The following is a 19919-nucleotide window of genomic DNA, read 5'->3' as shown; positions in this document are numbered from 1 at the left end:
CTTAGGAACACAAATAACTTCTGTCAAGATGATTTTGCTCAACAAAATTCCACTTGTTTTGGAAATAGCAAAATAATGTCATGAAGGGCAAAGTCTCTTGAGATACGCTAATAGTATTTCTTGTCATTCTCAGTTTTGCAGATTACAGTTCTTACCATGTCCTTGTGGATATCCTGAATGATATACCTCAGTAAAATTTTAATTCCCATTTTGGGCCAAGCAGTTCTGAAAAATTCTAAGAACTACAACGTAACACTAGACTTAGCAAACTGGAAGGATCCTTAAAATAAACTTGTTACTCATTCAGAAGTGGAGGGATGGAGAGAAATGCTCAACCACTCCCATTTTCTTTATATTTTGACATGGAAGGGAGAGGAAAATAGCATCTTCATTTTCTGTATCAGAAGAATTAACTGCCTTTCAATTCTGTTCATATAGCTATACATGGAAAATCTACATTCTGTTCCCAGATGGGGTCAGCAGAAACATGTTGCTCAAAATACTGCCGCTGTTGCTGTCGATACCTCACACTACATTCCGAGAGCATGATGGAAAATGCATAATTCAAGATGATGTTTATACTCCTCATATGTACTATAAGACTGGTGATCTCATGATTGGTGGAACTGTCTCTCATATGATTTCAGTTTTGGATCTACTTTCCTTTGAGCAATATCCTACTTGGGATTCTGCCAATCTCTTGTAAGGATTTTCTACCTATGGGCTATGGCACCTCACCCATGGAATATTTTCTACATGGTCTTGCAATTGACACTAATACTGCATTGTTTTAGAACAGTAGGAAACATTTTGTTGGAATTTTAATTTATTTGTCTGACATTTCTTTTTTGTTTCCTGTTCTTACCAAAAAAGTGCAGGATTTCATTGTACTGACTTTTAGTTTGATTAAATGTATGTACTTCTGGCTTGGTATCTGCACAGATGATGCACGATCTTAAAATATTTTGAAAATTAATGCTACTGAACATTAGTTTTGAATGATGTATAGACTGATTTAGAAACACTTGAGAGAACATCATGGCTTTTAAAGCACTTCATTGTTTCTAAAAGTTCTTCCTGACATCTTCCCAATTATTTTTTTATAGAATAGTGACAAAGAATTACCAGCAAGTCTTGGCTTTGGTGTTTGCTGTCAATGAGATCAATGAAAATCCCCAGATCCTACCCAATGTATCCTTGGGAGTCCACATCTCTGAGAGCTATTTCAGTCCAAGGAGAATCTACAATATTGTAATAGAATTTTTTTCTCCACAGTATAAATTTGTCCCCAACTATAAGTGTGGCATTCAGAACAACCTCATTGCAGTCATTGGAGGACTGGGCACTGATAACTCTCGCAATTTGGCAACCATTTTGGATATCTACAAGCTGCCACAGGTAAAATGTGCCTGGAAATCACAGAGGATCATTTTTCAAACTGTCCCATAGTTTTCTGCCCTCTATCCCCTTTTATGAGAATGTTTTATGGGCATTGTAAGAGTGTGGATTTAGAGAAAATGCTTATCATTCTAGTGAGTAACATTAACAAAATATAATCCCAAAACTTATTTTAGTATTTTCATTTCTCCCAGACTTGATGTTTACTGTTTTATTGTCTTCAATGGACAGGAGGGAAAAAGGAATGTTGTGGAAGGAAAGTCTGGGGCTCAAATTATCCTTCTGCTCATTGGAAGTTGAATAATAAGAATGTAGCAACAGAAAATCAAAGTGAGATGAATGAACACTTCATTTTGGCTATCTGAAATGTCAGAACAACTCCAGCAGTTTGAATTGACTGGGAAAGATAGCTTACTAAAAGCCACAAGAAGCTAATCAATACTCAAGATAATTGTTCCTTGATAAGGAAAATTATCAAAGCACATTTACTTGGTTAAAGTCAGGAACTGCAATCAAAGCATGTTCTCACTGTTAACCAACTTTTATGTAGCACTCTAGAATAATACAGGATTACTAATTTGGAAGCAGTCTGGTCATGTTTGTATGTGTGTGCATATTTTTAATAGGCCAGTGTAATGATTGCCACTCAATTGGCCATTAAATCCAATTCATACATGGTAAGTAGTAATCTCTTCAATGATAATGAAATGTGCAGTACAGAGAAAAAGTTGCAAACAGGAGTTTCTGTGCTTTCCAATGACTTCCATCCCCCTTCCTCCCCCTTCTTTGGTATGCAGCCCCCCTTTTCATGCCAGTCCATTCAGTTCTGTGCAGATGTCTCTGCTGGTTGACCTTGGCTGCTAGAGATAGTCCAAGCAAGATGCTTTCACACTCCTGGCTTGTCCCCTTTCCCATTTCTACTGACTTGCAAGTTTCAACCCGGGTTGACTCCATTCATGCATGCGAGTTGGATCAGATGTTCTGGGAACATTTGATCTGTGAGCATGACAGCCAGCTAGTTGGTAGCATCTAGACAATCTTGACTGATTTTAAAAAGCTAAGTTGTACCGGACCTTGTTACAACTTGGAAGACTACCAGAAAGGATAAAAGCTATAGGATAGACAGAAAAGTCAAAAAACATCCCAGAAGAAGACAGTGGCAAGCTACTTTCTCACTGCTGCCAGCAAAACCATATGGATGTGATTGTAAGGTCATCAAGATTTCAATTTAAATGAGACTTCATCTTACCATTTTTGTTCAACAAGACATTTAGTTCCCATTTAAAAGTTTGTGAAAATATCACTCTTGCATGGAAATGGGTATAGCTAGAAAGGTATCTATAGACCTCTTCAAATGATAGTTATAATTTTGAAGACATGAGTTCACTATGAATAATGTCATAAAATATCATAAAATGTAGATTTTTGGAACATTGACTTTATTAATGAAAAATGGAATTGGCTGAGTACTCTACCTCTGAACTACTTTACTTGTTACACATCTTAGAGTTTTAATAGTGCCACAAAAAGCAAAGAGAAAAGAAAAGAAATCAGATAGAATGGTGTTCTGTTTTAGTTATTAAGGGATAATTGACTGCTATTTCTCAAGAAGAGTGTTAAAAATAGGCATTATATCCTATCACACAAGGAGAAGGGGGAAAAGGACATGGACAAGAAAATTCAGATAATGGTAGCTAATGAATTGGAAGAAAATAGCCTGTATAATCAGTACATTTTTTTTTTTTTATTGGAAGATACAAGTTAGCACAGAGCAATGTTTCTAAGTTCAGCCTAAGGCAAAAATACAATGTGTTGAAGAAAACAATGTAGAGTTTATAAAAGGAGAAATCAGTGTTCATTGTTCCAGACAGTATGTCAAGAAAAGGAAGCTAGACTCCAGTAGAACAATCAGTTTGTTTGGAATGCAGAATATTTTAAACAAAATCTTCAGTAACCGTAAAATAATTATCCAAAATCTATAGAGACCATTATTTTTCTAGGCCAATTAAAGTTTGTAAAGAAAGTTACAAGAATTCTTCTTCTAAGAATTTTCTTAGGGAAAAAAAATGGAAGAGATTAAAAAACAACAACAACCCCAATTTACCCAATTAGATGGATCAATGGACAGACCAAATTTTGCAGATCGGCTTTTTTGTCATGCACATAGTTGCATTAGACAGTAATAAGGACTCTCCCAAAGCTTGTGGGAAAAAGAAGGCAATAAATGTTAGCAATTCCTAAAATCTGAAAATATTATAGACATCTGTGATTCTTTTTTCTTTCTCCTTTTAGTTCAGCTATGGTGATTTTGCCCCTATTCTGAGGGATGGATCCCATTTCTTTTCCTTCTATGAGTTAGTTCCAAATGAAATCCATCAATATAAGGGGATTGTCCAGCTACTTTTGCATTTCCGATGGATATGGGTGGGTCTAATGACCATGAATGACGATAGTGGAGAAATTTTTGTGAAGAACTTGCTGCCTATATTTTCTCAGAATGGCATCTGTCCTGCCTTCACTGTCAAAATTTTGACAGTAATCTTTTTTAGTGACATTCCCCGTGTGCTAGAAAGCTGGGGCAAAATATATTTAGATATTATGAACAATACAGCTAATGCAATTGTAGTCCACGGAGAAACAAAGGCCATGCTAACTTTGAGAGGGTTTCTTCAGGAAGGAGAATCTAAGAATGGGAAACTATTTGGTAAAGTGTGGATCATGGCAGCTCAGTTGGATTTTGCTGCATTTATCACACAGAAGGATTTGAAAATAGATCCCTTCCATGGAGCCTTAGCTTTCACTGTCCATTCAAATGACCTTCCAGGATTCCAACATTTTCTTTTGAATTTAAGGCCTCATCTGGCTAAGGACGATGGTTTCATCCAGGCATTTTGGGAGCAGGCATTTGGCTGTTCATTTCCAAACCCCAATACTAAAGAGGACCTTAATAAACCCTGCACTGGAGAAGAAAGGTTGGAGAGCCTTCCTGGGCCTTTATTTGAAATGGGTATGACTGGCCATAGCTACAGTATCTACAATGCAGCATATGCTTTAGCAAATTCTGTCAGTTCTTTATATTCGACCAGATCCAAATCCAGAGGGATGAGAGCCACAATGTATCAAGCGAATAAGCAAATACAGCCATGGCAGGTAATTGTTACTGAAGCACTCTTCTCATTTGTGGTAACCAACAGAATGTCTTAATGCATCTATTGGGGAAAGAGAAATTTATTTGTATTGGTTTTTGTCCCATTTAACTTTTAAATATGAAGTTGAAATTTCTGAAAGCATTTATAGACTATGAAAAATTCTTATAAAATGTGAACAATGACATTGTCACTAATCTGTCCCTGTGAAATTTTATTATATCTACTTCTAACAGAAACAACAGTATTGTTTTACCTGCCTTACAGGTAAAGTCAGGTACAGAGGCTGAGCATAAAGTATTGTTATTAGAACAACATTTAAAATACAGGGATTCAAATATATTCAATATTTAAGATGTATATTAAGAGTGAAAGGTGTCTAGATCAGTGAATCTATCATTTTTGCATTTTCCCAGATCTGATTTTTTTGTAAAAAAAATCACTAATTATTTCTATATCATTTGTGATAAAAAAAATTGTGGATTTTGAAATGTTTTAATCTAAAAATGAAGTAAATAAAATCTCCCAATAAAGGACCCTTGGTTAAAAATCTGAGTAAGGCTATCGGCCGGTGTTTGCAACTGTTTAGAGAGACTCCATGTCTAGAAGCATATAGAAGCTCTCCATCAAAGTTGGCCATCTTTTCATGAGAAGGGTGATGAGACAGTATGTTCCTCCTTCCTCCCTCTGAACACAAATATGTTCTAGCTGATTGTCATAATGACTGAAAATCTTTATTCTCATGTTTAAATCATAAGTTAGAATATTATTTTGAGGGTTGTATTTAAGGTAAGAATATTGTAAACCAGCAATATTTATCTGACATTAATGTAAGCAATTTAGAAGTAATTCAATTTTGGCTAATATCTCTTCTGCATTTCCCCCTCTTTCTATTATATGTAAAACCCAATGGGATATTAGCAATATTGTTTGGGGTGGGGGGATGGAGGTGGGGGATATTGGACATTAGACTGGTCTTGGTCAAAGCCAATTCATTATTTTATTTTATTTTTGTGGGCAGCTTTCTAAAGCTGCAATCATTTAATCCTTCCTTTCTTTTATCCTTGCAACCAGCTCCATTCTATTCTGAGGAACTTCTCTTTCAACAACAGCATAGGAGAAACTGTGCTGTTGAATGAGAATGGGGAATTTACAATGGGTTTTGATGTTACAAATGTGATTACTTTCCCCAATAATTCATTCATTAGAGTGAAAGTTGGAAGGATGAATCCTTGGGGTCTTCCAGGAAAAGAGTTCAACATTGATGAAGACATTATTATGTGGCCCAGGATCTATAACCAGGTAAGATGTTGACTCAGTCTTTTGCTTCCATAAAGATATTTGAGAAGAAGGAATTAATTAATGTAAGTTACATTTTACAATATTCTATAGCCTATAAGGCAACATATTTGTGTTTGCATGGTTATAATTGAATTGTAGGGTCTGTTGTTATACATCTTGACTTTACTGCAAGGTATATAGAAATCTGTTAAAAATACTGAATGATGAAACAACATGGCAGATGCCATCACAAGTTTGCAGCAACTGGAGATGGAGATCTCAGCAATAGAATATATTAGAATCTATTCATATTTCAGGATCTCAGATCCATCTAACCATGACTTCCTATATTTTTCTCTCAACCCAATCACTTTTCCTTCATGTATATCTTCTGTGATTTCATTTTCATTCATTCTTGCTATATGACCAAACAACTTCAATGTGTGTCTTTCTTAGTAGCCACTCACAGCACCGATGTAGTCATGACCTAATCTCTTCTTGCTTAACAGTCTAGATGATGCAAATTCTTGCTTTCTAACAAATCTCTTAGCCTTTCATTTCTAATAAAATTTTCCCTACATACTGTATACTCATCAACACCAGTTCCCTAGGTCAGGCACTTTCAGCCAAAACTATTACATCCTTTGCCTTCCTCTTGGTTTTATTATCACACGGCATTATCTATTTTTCTTTCATTCATGTCATTTGGTAATTCAATTTTTATTCTGCTGACATTCTAAATCACAATCTTATATATGGTTATCACAAAATACATCCATAAATATTTATTTTTACTGCCTGCTGTTGTTTCGAGTAATCATGATCTTAAATAACACTATACTTTTTAGTTGGGTAGATCACATAGCATTCTGCTATGCCATACAAAATAAATAAAGTTGGATAGATAAGGTATACAGAAGAGATTTTAACCTTACTTATACCTGTGCTACATTGCAGTCAATGGCTATGGGAACAACAATACAGGTGCATGCAGGCAAAGTAAATTTTACCCCAAGCATGCTCATACGATTCTATGTAAACCATAATATTTAATCTAGAAACTATCTTGCAAGTCATCATACTGTTTTCTATTTCATACCACCCAGGAGTATATTGACACACATGAGCTTCTGGGGGAGGGACAGGGAGTGAGAAATTATGACACTTGTAAGTGATATAATCAAGCAAATGCTATGATTTATCTACTTGTGTCAGATGTTCTGATGGAAGTGTGTAATCACAGTATTTTTGTAATTCCATCATTGCATATAATTTTGGCATGGTTTGCTGAAGACGTTGTTGCTTATACACATTAAAAACGATTTTTTTGAAAGTAAAATTGTTTCAACAAGTGCAAAAGGAATATCAAAATTCATGTTTCAGAGTAATCTTTATAAAGTTATGCAATTTTCCCATTTGAAAAGAGAGTTCATGTGATTTTATGCATAATCATACATATACCAAGCAGTTGGAGCTGTGGTATCATTACATTAGATGGTATTGATCACTTCTGGCATGTTCTTAAGGGAGGCTGGGTAACCATATATGAAATATGGCTCAGAATCACTTGTTGAGATGGCAGCCATATAAATTAAATAAATAAACAAATAAATAAACAAATAATACCATGTTTCTCATATGTATTTTCATGTGGTAGCTGACATGGGAAAAATATGTTCTCTTCTTAGTTGATTGAAATTGTTCTGTGAATATCATTTTTATGTAATGTAGAAGACACATGTAATTTCACTGTAACCAAATAATTTAAAATTGTATTTAGCACTTATTCTAAGTTTTCTTAACTATTGAATAGGTGATGCCCATTTCTCTCTGCAATGACATTTGCCATCCTGGTTATCAGAAAAAAAAGAAAGACGGGATTCCATTTTGCTGCTATGATTGTACTTCATGTCCAGATGGGAAGGTCTCTGAACAGAGAGGTAGAATATAGATTATGTAAAATAATTAAGTATACTGGGTAGATAGAGAATAACTAGTCAAGAGTAGGTACAGATGGTGAAAATATTTTTTTTGCTGAATTGATTCATCAGATGGTATTTCCTGTTTTCATGATAATCTCCGTGAAATATTCATATTACCAGCATATAAGAGAATGTACATCTGGGATCGCCAAAAGAAAACATAGGGTGAATTAGTTCCTTATTCCTGATTTGAGAAATAAATATATTAGCAAATTCTAAAGGAAATATTGATTTCAAATTGCTCTTTTAAGTTTATTTTTAATACAGGTTTATTTGCTCTTGAACACAATTTGTATTTAGTTGGTAGATCACCATGTCCTTCTGAGAGTCAGCAATAGAAAAACATGTGGCCCATCAGTGAGAGCTTACTTTATGGAATTTGCCAATAAATAAATAAATAAATAAATAAATAAATAAATAAATAAATAAATAAATAAATAAATAAATAAATAACTAACTAACTAACTAACTAACTACAGAGTTGAATAGATGGGCGAAATGAAATTGAACAAGTCCATCATTTCAAATACCTGGGAGTAGTTTTTCACCGTATGGATATCACCATCCACATTGTCCACACCCAGGCCCATGCTGATTATGTCAAGCAAAGATGGCTAAGATTCTCAATGGCTATTAAAAGATATTCCTTCTCCAAAGCTGAGACTTGATCCCAGCATGTTAAAAACTCTTCAAGCAAAACTCTTAGCCCAAAGTCTTTGTGGAGTGCATATGGACACTTACATAAACACAGATGAAATTCTGATGGTGCACACCAAGTTTTTGAAGGGTATTCTTTCTCTTCCTAGATGTGTACTCAATGCTGCATTTAGACTAGAGACTGGATGCCTAAAATAAAAGTGAAGGCTTGGAAACAGACTATTAGTTCCTGCTTTTTCCTTCAAGTTTAGTCCCCTTGGTTTTGGTAGATAAACTTTTACCAAGGTAGAAAGTCAATACCGATAAGAAGTAACAGAGTTTGGCAGCGTTCCTCACCTCTCTGGGATATGACCAGTTTAAACAGATTTTCCTGAAAGAATCAAAGATGTAGAACACCAAAATGAAGACTAAAAATTTTACTTGAGAACCAGAAAACCATTTAACCTTTCTACTCACCTTTACAAAGCTGCAAAGAGAGTGCTTTAAGAGTAGATATAATGTTTGTCCACCCACATTTTAAAAAGGTAAATACTTTACAGTTCTCCTAGACAAGAGAACCTGCCCAGATGAATCCAGGAAATTGAAACAATAAATCACAATTGATTATATTGCTCTTTCTCTAAGGATTTGCATTTGACATACAGTAACCTTTCACTGCTGGATTACCTGGGTAAATTTTATCTCATTCTGTTGCTTTTGGATGTGAACTATAACAACTGGAGTAACAACAGAGTACATCTTCTGTGTAGTTTCTCTGGAAATGCAACAACAGATTATTCATCATGATGCCTTGGATGGGACAGGCTCTTGTTAGAAATGAACAGCGTTTCACAAATTTGTCTTTGAACTTTGACCATAAATAAATTGTTGATTGATTTTTGTTACCACGAGGAATAGACAAGATGGCTGCAAGTGCCAATTAAAACACTTGAATTAGCTCTGAAAATGTATTTCTTTCTCTCCCTCTCTCTGTTTTTCCCCCTCAGATATGGATTCCTGCAATAGCTGCCAAGAAGATCATTATCCAAACAAGAATCAAAATCAGTGCATCCCAAAGATTATAACTTTTCTATCTTATGGAGAACCACTAGGGTTCATCTTCACCATTGTTGCTCTTTCCTTTTCTTTACTAACAGCTTTGGTGCTGCAAATGTTTGTGAAGCATCAAGACACCCCCATTGTCAAAGCCAACAACTGGATGCTCACCTACATTCTCCTAATCAACCTCCTGCTCTGCTTTCTTAGCACCCTACTATTCATTGGCCGTCCTCAGAAGGTGGTATGTCTTCTCCGTCAACCTGCATTCGGCATCATCTTCTCAGTGGCTTTATCTTGTGTGCTAACAAAAACCATCACTGTAGTTCTCGCCTTTATAGCCACCAAGCCAGGAACCTGGATGAGGAAATGGGTGGGGAAAGGCCTGACCAATTCCATTATTTTTGTCTGTTCTTCTGTTCAAATAGGTATTTGTATTGGCTGGCTGGCTACTTCTCCTCCTTTTCCAGATGTGGACATGAAGTCAATGGCTGATGAGATTATACTGGAATGTAATGAGGGATCTGTGGCAATGTTTTATAGTGTCCTAGGCTATATGGGTTTCCTGGCTTTTGTGAGCTTCATTGTGGCTTTCAAGGCTAGAAAATTACCTGACACGTTCAATGAAGCCAAGTTCATCACTTTCAGCATGCTGGTCTTCTGCAGTGTTTGGCTCTCCTTTGTTCCAACCTACTTGAGCACTAAGGGGAAATATCCCGCTGCTGTGGAGATCTTCTCCATCTTAACTTCCAGTGCTGGGCTTCTGGGTTGCATCTTCTTCCCAAAATGCTACATCATTGTGTTGAGGCCAGAACTGAACAAAAAAGATCAGCTAATAAAATGGAAAAATTAAAGGTCTCCCCTCCCCCCCTTGTTTTCCCCTTGTGGACCCTTTGACTTCTATTCACAATTTTTTTATAAATGTTTAAGGATGTGCTATAGGCAAGATGTTTGAATGAGGATTTTCAATATAAAAATAGAATGGAAATGAAATTCATCACATGGACTATTAGATGTCAGAATAATACACAGTGTTCAGAATGTGGGTGGGTAAGAAGGAAAAGCATCCATCCATTTTTCTGCACTGAAAATTGCAGGTTCAGGTTTTGAGGTTCTGGCATTAAGTTCTGGAAGATGAGCTTTGACCAGGGTAGAATATATCTCCATCGCCGCCTTTTTTGGGGTTTGTGTGCATGACATGACCCTTCCTTCCTTCCTTCCTTCCTTCCTTCCTTCCTTCCTTCCTTCCTTCCTTCCTTCCTTCCTTCCTTCCTTCTGTGGTGATACATATTTTTGCATAAGTATGTGTCTTCCATTTTTTTCCCCTAATGTCAAAAAATATTTGGTGTCCCTATAAGTTTTAGAGACCATTAAGTTTATGAAGTAATTAATGGCTCAAAATATTTTCTCCTCCTAAGTTCTTCTCTTTGCAACTTTTTTTAAAGCATCTTTTCCAGATAAATACATTGCCCTGTTCCAGACTTCTGGAATAATATGTTGGCTCCAGACTTCTGTGCTCTCATGCTATATTGTATCTTTGGCAGCTGAGCTGATTTATTTCTCTCATCCCATCTCAGTAGTGAAGCTCTGCCTGCTTCTTGAGGAATTGAGGAATTCTTGCCTCACTCTACCTTTCATTTCCTAGACATTCCTTAAAGTGGAACATTGGTTTGGTGAATTTATACCCCAGTTGCTCAAGGGATGTATGTTGGTATGTAGCAGCATACAGCAACACTTTAGGATTTTGATTTTTGTTGTTTTACAAAGAACCAGTAGGGGGCATCACCTAGCTGACCTTAACTGATCTCAGAAAGGTTATATAAAATTAGAGCTTGGATGGGAGACCATCAGGAATCCCCAAGGCTGAAGCTAAATTTGAAGTGCAAAAGGGATCTTGAAATAAGGTAAATGAGTCGTTAAGAGATTTAAAAAACTGGGAGAGGCTAATTACATATTTTGCATTTCTCATTTATACTGTATATTCTATGGTTCTCAACAAACTCTCTTTGGATCACCTAAATGATACTCTTTGTCCTCCTTTTCTTGACCCCACTGTCTTGTAAAAAAGAGATTTTAAAAACCTCACTGTTGGCATTCAGAACTACAGCTAAAAGTCTGAGCATGTGTGTGCCAAATCTTAATAATCTTTTTTTTTCCCTGTAGAAATGGAATATGGTAAGAAGTTCAAATGTTGCACCACTGGGGATGGCTGTTTTTTAGAGTTTAAGGTTCAGTTTAGGTGTCATCATTAAAACAATTCTATTGATACAACCCTAAGTAGAAAATCTGGATCTAGATGGGACCTATTAGAATCAGGATGCTGCTATGGAAATGCTGCTGTTGATGCTGCCAATATGTGACCTCATGAGTGGTGGGACTTCTTCTCAGATGATAGCATTTCTGAATCAGTACTCTTTCAAAGAATACCCTACTTGGGGTAGTGACATTCCCATATAAGTCTTTTTTTTTTCCTTTTCCCTAATTCTAAAGACTTAATCCTAGCACTATCATATAATTTAAAACTTTTGAACCCCAAACCTTTCCAAGTCAATCTGGAAGGAACTCCTTTTTATATAATGGGACTTATTTAGTAGATTGAGTAATTTAAATTCTGAGATGCATTTTCAGGTTTGTTTGTGCTTCATTATGCCCAGTTTGTTTATGGTGCTTCTTTTCTTGAGCTCATTAAATTTTTATTCCTATTGATTTCATCTTTCAACTCTCATGCATTCCTTCTCCTCTTTTTCATATCTGATGTTTTAAAAAGGACTGTATTACAGTTTCAAAATACAGATTAAATACAAAGCATAGAAAAACGTGAAGAAACAGCTAAAAGAAAAAAGAAAAACTAAAAAAAATGCAGAAATAGCTAGAAAGAAATACAAAGAAAGTGACTTCTGACCTTTTCCGACACAGATATGAATACAATTATTAATACTTTGATCTCTTACTCTTAATTAATCCTTAATAATAATTATTTCTATCAAAAATAACAATTTAATCATCAAAACCCAAAATCAAAACTTCATTTTTTTTCAGTTACAAGCAAATGGTCCAGAAGCTGTTTCCAGATAGAAATAAATCTAGTCACAGTATTTTCTCTTATCAGTGCTGTCAATGCCAACTCCAATAATTTAACCTGAGGTTGTCTTTTTTTTTCTGTTTCCTTTATTATTATCACCTGCTTCATTATGCAAGGTGTCTTCTTTCCTCAGATTTATTTTATGCTATTTTTTTTCTTTCTCTTAGCTTCAGACACCCTCACAATTATTTCATGAAATATATCTTTGATATAAACACTGTTTATATCACATATACACTGTTGGCAGAGTATATGTACTTATGTATTTACATATTTATTAAACATTTAGCCCAATGCAATCTAACAACTCTCAGAGGCTTACATAGCAAATATTGCATCAAAAGTTAATACATCCATGGTACAATTAAAATGACAACAAAAAGCATAATAATCCCTCCCGACCCACCCCGCAACAAAAAGGACTACATAGTGTAAATGAAAAGCGAAATGCAAGGATAAAGAAGTTTTAAAAAAAATGGTGGAGTGCTTCAGTTTAAGAGAATGCCCTTCATTTTTTACATTTCCTGAAGACCAACAAGGAGGGGACTAGCATGAGCTATCCTTAGCATTTTTTCTGGGTATTCCTTTCTTCTTGCCCTGCATTTAGTCACTGGGATGATATTTTTGATGCAAATAATCAATACCTACTTCCAGTAATTTATGTTAATGTGTATAAAAGTATTGTTGTGTAAAGTGACTAGAATGTTTCTAAAGTTAGAGAATTGTGACTGTGAAATTTATAGATAAAATAAAGAGGGAATGACAGCAATGCATCTATCTATCTACCTTCTCTCTCTCTCTCATCTCTCTATTTATCTGGGAAGAGTGGCAACAAAGAATTACCAGCATGTTTTGGCCTTGGTATTTGTAGTCAATGAGATCAATGAAAATCCACAAATGTGGCCCAATGTCTCCTTGGGGTTCCACATCTTTGACAGCTACTTCAGTTTAAGAAGGATCTACATTGCAACAAAATATTTTTCCCCACAACAAAAATGTATTCCCAACTCTAAATGTGACTTTCAAAACAACTTTATAGCAGTCTATAAAGATGGGCACTGAAAACTCCCATAATTTGGCTAATATCTTAGACATCTACAAACTGCTGCAGGGAGAATATATTCAGTTTCCAGACACATGACATGACCCTTCCTTCCTTCCTTCCTTCCTTCCTTCCTTCCTTCCTTCCTTCCTTCCTTCCTTCAATAATCCTTGTTGGATTATTAAAAGTTTAATTTTCCACTTTTAGAATGCATAAACCTATTTAATAACATATAGCGAAAGATACATTGAGCTTGCTCTCATTCTCTCTCTCCCCCTCAGTGTGTGTGTGAGTGTGTGTGTGTGTCTGTGTGTGTGTGTAGTCAGTCAGTCATTTCATTCTGTGGATCTGATGAAATAGAAGCTTTCCAATCCATCAAATTGTATACAGTAAAAAGATGAATTAATCTTTAAGAGTAGTAAACTCATTTTTATTTATATTTCCAGTCATGTATTTGATCACTCAGATAGGTGGTGGGCTTCACTGGACGTTTTCAAGTGAAGACTAGATATTGGTCTGTTAGACATCCCTTAATTTAGGAGCCCCCTTCCATCTCTAGGATTCTGTGATTCGGTCAATAAACATTAAAATTACATTCTGCATTGCATTTTAAATATTCTTAATTTTTTTTTGTAAATTGTATCTATTTTAAGGCACTTCCTTTTTTTTTCTTTTTTATTCTTACATTCTTCACTCCCTTGCCTTACTATTTGCAGCATTTCTTGTTCCATCCCATTTTTTTCTAGTGTCATATCTTTTGCTTGCAATATAAATTACTGTGTTATAGTCATCAAAATCATACTCTTCATTGCAGTCTTACTTAGTTCTTTAGCTTCAAATTCTCATAAAATTACTTTATGTAGTATAGCTCCAACATATGGATTCTTTAGCCTTTTAGTACAATAATGTCTCCAGAAGATTTCATTTCCCTTCCCACCTTCCTGGTGAATACCTTTCCTATGATCCCACAAGGGTCACTTGTGAAAAGTTTTACCTGTTTTATTTGAACTTATTATTTATATCCTGTTCTATTTCAGATATCTCCTATATCACATTTAAAACTTCTAGACATAATCAGTAACATTATGTGCTGTGAATTAAGACAACATGAAGACAGAAGGCAGTTCACAGAACTATCCAATTTCTTTAATTGCTAATACTGGGAATTTCTTCCCTCCCTTCTCCTTTGCATAGTTGTGACAAAGAATTACCAGCATGTGCTAGCCTTGGTATTTACTGTGACTGAGATCAATGAAAATCAACAGTTCTTGCCTAATATCTCCTTGGGATTCCATATCTCAGAGAGCTATTTCAGTGCAAGGAGATACTATCACGTCGCCTTAGATTTTTTCTCAGCAACGCATACATTAATCCCTAATTACAAGTGCAATAATCAGAGCGACCTGATTGCAGTTATCGGGGGACTGGGCACAGATACCTCCCACCATTTGGCTGCCATTTTGAACATCTATAAGTTACCTCAGGTATAATGGGAAAGTGAAATGTCAATTTTTTTAGATTTATCGCCATGTTTTTCTTTTACTTGCCTTTCAGAAAGTAGATTGAATGAAAGTTTCATTATAGAAAAGTTGTTAACAAGCACTCATATTTACTACTACTACTACTACTACTAATAATAATAATAATAATAATAATAATCTAATTCTTTATGAAAAGTACAAAGCAATCCTACTTTCCTTAGTCATTTCTCTGTAAATTGTAGCAGTAAATTCAGGGCCTGAGCTAGATGTGTATCCCGTCCATTTGCACATTCCTCAGCTTTCATGGAAATTAATCTCCTCCTCACCGCTTCAGAGAGAAGCCATGAGTAAAATTGCTGCAAAAGTTTCAAATTTAATAAGATGATAAGTAAATTGGATTCTAAAGTGAAAGAAGTAGAGTTGCTGACATTTCTGTAAACTTATTCCATTCCTTTTCAATAACTCTTGTGAAAGGAAATTGGGGGGAAAATGTTTTTTCATTGAATATTGGCTGCCAAGAGCTTGAAATATATAGGCAGTACAAAAATGTGACAGAAGAGATATATACTCAAAGCAATGTAGTACAAATGCATATTTAAATAACCACAGAAGCTTACCACTGCTGATTGATGAATTTGATTTTTTTAAAATAATTTCCTGTAGTGATTCTTATTTTTAAAAAATAATTTTATTAAAGATTACAATTAGGAAAAAAAAACTAATACAAACTACAAAAAATATAAGAATGAAGAAGAAAAATAGAAAGTGCAGGAAAGAAAGGAAAAAAGAAAAATAGAAGAAAAAGAAAAATAGAAGAAAAAATAAAAATATAAAGAAGTAACTTCCCCTTTCATCACAAGTATAAACAATCACCATCCCTTAAAATACAGCAAATGCTGTCTTCTTCCCATGCCTCATCACTTAACTATAAACAAAATCTGAAAGCCTCATCATTCATTTCTATCTAGCAAAAGTCCATTAACATCTACTGGAGATAACAACATATCTGTTTTAACCAAGACAAGTCAATATTCCTTTCCTGTACTTTTAATTATCTTGGCTTTTAATCCCTTCAAATAATATTCTCAAACTTGGTTCTTTTCATTTTTTCTTTGTCTCTTCTCAGAAAATCCTTCAAAACTTTAAAAGATCTCTTTTGTAATTCCAGTAAAAAAAAGTATCCATATCACTCTTCTGGTTTGATATTTGCATGTTTCTTTTAAATATTAAGACATCAATCGGTTTCATTTGTATATCAAGTATATGCAAATCATTTGTATATCCAGTATATACAAATCTTTTTTTATATAGTGGATATATATCCAGTATACAAATATACAGTATATATCCATATACAAAAATATACATTTTTTCTATATCATTCTTGTAACTTGTCATGCTTAAATCCACATTCAAATCAATTTCAGTCTTATCCAGTATAGCTTCTTCTTCTTCTGTAACATCTTCTGAATACCATCCATCTATGATATTAGACATTCTTAAAATTAATTTCTGAGTCCATTGTTCACAAATCTCCATAAAAAGATCCACTGTTAGCTCCATTCTGTACTAGCATGTCAAAAATGAATATTCTTCTCATTTAATTGTAATCTTTAGTTTCTTCTGGTTCCCTCTAGTGGCCAACATTCAAAGTCCCATTTTATCATGTTTCTCACCCACCCACCCATAAAACCAAAACAACCACAGTTTCCCACAGGAAGGGTTATTATAATTAACTTCAAATTCTTATTTCAAATCCATCTGGACCCTTAGTCTTTTCTTTTAACTTTCCAAAATCAACACTCTAAACACCCTTTTGCTGTTTATTCCCCAAAATAATATTTTTCTAAGTCCTTAAACTTGTATTTAAAGCTTCTTTCATGAAGGAGATGGACTCACCCAGTGAATGCGATAAAAACTTGCCATCCCAAAGGCTCTTAATATTTCAAAAGCAGCAAAAAATAATCCCAAAGGTGATTAAGAAATGAGGCTTGGTTGAGCTTTTTGTCCATAAAGGCTGTGTTATGACTGTGACCTTAGATTGGAATCCCTCAACTCCCAGCCGCTCCACTCATAAGCTGACTGCAAAAACTTCAATTCCTGTGGTCTACTCATGAGAAGTGGCTGTCTGGAGTGCAAGTGGGAGATCTCATGATCTCTCCTTTCTCTGGTGAGATTTTTCTGGCCATAATCCAGCATCCTAGCTCACCATGGCCTCCCCAGAAGTCTCCCTATAGTGATTCTCACATCACAGCTCTACTTTTATTATATGTTAGCTATATGTGTGAGTAAATCATCTGTGAAGACTTAACATATGTGCTTCAAGATCCTCAGGGTCTGGAATAAGGAGAGCTTAAATTATTCTGCAATCTTTACTGAGAAGGGAACAGAGATAATTAAGAAAAAAAAAAATAAGGTTCCAAAATATAACAATATAGATATATCACCTGACTTTCTAATTTGTTGATAAAACAGTGGTTTCATTTTTTTCCTCAATCCCAGTTCAGCTATGGTGATTTTGCTCCCATGATGAGGGATCAGTCCCATTTTGTTTCTCTACACCAGCTGGTTCCAAATGAAATTCATCAGTACAATGGAATTGTCCAGTTACTTCTGCATTTCAGATGGAAATGGATATGCCTAATGATCTTTGATGATGATGGTGGAGAACTTTTTTTGAAGAATCTGATCCCAATACTTTCTCAAAATGGCATCTGTCCTGCCTTCACTGCAAGGATTCCTGCATTAGTTTTTTTTCGATGACTATGCAAATACGCAAAGAAAATGGCACAAGATATTACTAGAAGTAATAAAGAGTGAGGCCAATGCTATTGTTGTCCATGGAGAAACTAGGACTATGTTATCTTTGATGATCATGCTGAATGCAGGAGATTCTGATGATGAGAAACTATTTGGTAAAGTATGGATTATGGCAGCACAGTTAGATTTTGCAGCACTGGTCTTACATAAGGATTTGAATATAGAAATCTTCCATGGTGCTTTAGCTTTCACACCCCATTCACATGAGATACCAGGATTCCAGCTTTTTCTTCAGAGCTTAAATCCCCACCTGGCTAAGAGAGATGGCTTCATCCAGACATTCTGGGAGCAGGCATTTGGCTGTTCCTTTATGAACTCTGATATTCAAGGGAACATTCAGAACAGCTGCACTGGAGAAGAGAGGTTGGAAAGCTTACCAGGGCCCTTCTTTGAAATGAGCATGACTGGCCACAGTTACAGTAGTTACAATGCAGTCTATGCCTTAGCAAATTCTATACGCATCATTAATTCAAGTGTTTTGGCACTCAGAAAAACATTTGCCAGAAGGGGAATAGAAGATGGAATTCTGCAGCCATGGCAGGTAATAGCTGTTAAAAATCTGTGACAAGGTCTAAATTAAGAAGCCATTACAGGTAATTGTCCTTGAAAGTTATTACTCAGATGAGACTCCAAAGATCACATGTTATCGGTGATATGTATCCTGTTTTAAAATTCTGAAGAATGTATTGACATGTAATTCCTCCACAATAATCTTCAGTGCTGTTCATTATTATTTTATCTTGAACTTGTATACAAGTAAATGTACTGTACAATGTTGGAAAATTAAAGTAGTCACCTTCAAAGTGAGCAAAAGAATAATGAGGAACAGTTGGCCAGATTCATTTACACAAACACAAACACTTGAACTTAGATAAATAGCCAAAATGCCTTTCACCAAATTCAGTTATATGCTCCTTGAGAGCAGCTCTTCAAGAGCAGCATTATGTTTACAGCTCTATTTGAAAAGAATTGTGCTGACATCTTGTTCTGTCCATATACCTATGGACAATGGGTATATGTACCCATGGAAAATGTACCCATGGACCCATATGTACCCATGGGCAATGTACATATGCTCATAGACAATACCCATGGACAATGTACTTAGTGCATTGTAAATCAATGGGATTTTTCTTATTGACTTTTGAAACTCTCACTTGGATAATTATTATACAGAGAACATAAACAGATGTTCCAACCTTTCCAAACACCATTTTTCCAAGCGATGTCCATATTATTGCTGAGAGACCACACATGCACATGTCCATGTAGTCATCAGGACTTGTGCTAAGCTCAAGAAAATCTATACATATATTTAAACAACCAATTAATTCTTATAATCTAATAACATTGGATTTTTATTTATTTATTATTAGATTAATACATCTTGTTTTAACCATTATGGAACAGAGTGGCATGCAATATTTAAGTAAGCATATCTAGAATTATGCTGTAAATAACTGAGCCATAAGTAAAATTCTGCTGTCTATATTGGAATTAGCATTCTAAAAACATCATAAATTTTGTCTTCTTAGCTTCATCATATACTAAAGAACTTCTCATTTAACAACACTGTTGGAGAAATCATTCACTTGAATGAGCATGGAGAATTTACTGTTGGATTTTGTGATGAGTACTTTAGACCAAATGAAAGTCTCAGACTCCAAACAAATGTTTAAGTTCTGATTCTTTATTTGGAATAGAGTGCAAACAGAAAGAAAGCTGAGAATGAGAAAAGCACGCCCAAACCCAAACTAAATAGCATCGTTTCATACAGCTCCCCACCCACCCCTACATACAGTACATCCCCACATTCCCAGGTGCACTAACGAGCTCTGCTGATCAACGGGCAAAAGACCTTGACATTCAAGAGATAGACCAAACACATTCCTCTCGGCAGAGCTCACCACAGCTCCTGGTACAAGGCTTATCAGCAGTACCCTCCCAGCCAGAACACACATCCACACTCTGGCATGTGAGCCGTTACGATGACCC

The 19919-nt window shown here is 35.3% G+C and overlaps 1 protein-coding gene across 1 annotated transcript; it reads left to right on the top strand.

The window, feature by feature from the left end:
- Positions 1-487: 487 nt before the first annotated feature.
- LOC134496689 (vomeronasal type-2 receptor 26-like) lies at positions 488-10352 on the top strand. The gene is made up of 6 exons (XM_063302398.1): positions 488-702; positions 1107-1398; positions 3691-4548; positions 5619-5846; positions 7639-7765; positions 9451-10352. Exons 1-6 carry the CDS (start codon positions 488-490, stop codon positions 10350-10352), a joined length of 2622 nt encoding a protein of 873 aa, XP_063158468.1.
- Positions 10353-19919: the final 9567 nt, after the last annotated feature.

The sequence above is a fragment of the Candoia aspera genome, chromosome 4, assembly GCF_035149785.1.
Source record: "Candoia aspera isolate rCanAsp1 chromosome 4, rCanAsp1.hap2, whole genome shotgun sequence".
NCBI classification, from domain to species: Eukaryota; Metazoa; Chordata; class Lepidosauria; order Squamata; family Boidae; genus Candoia; species Candoia aspera.
Note: the sequence above shows the minus strand (reverse complement) of the source record. Positions and strands in the feature narration are given on the sequence as shown.

Excerpts from the sequence above, each read along its gene's own strand:
- LOC134496689 (XM_063302398.1), top strand. The coding sequence starts at position 488 with ATGTTGCTCAAAATACTGCCGCTGTTGCTGTCGATACCTCACACTACA. Across the intron at positions 5,847-7,638 it reads GGCCCAGGATCTATAACCAG|GTGATGCCCATTTCTCTCTG; the intron begins GTAAGATGTTGA and ends ACTATTGAATAG. Across the intron at positions 7,766-9,450 it reads GAAGGTCTCTGAACAGAGAG|ATATGGATTCCTGCAATAGC; the intron begins GTAGAATATAGA and ends TTTCCCCCTCAG.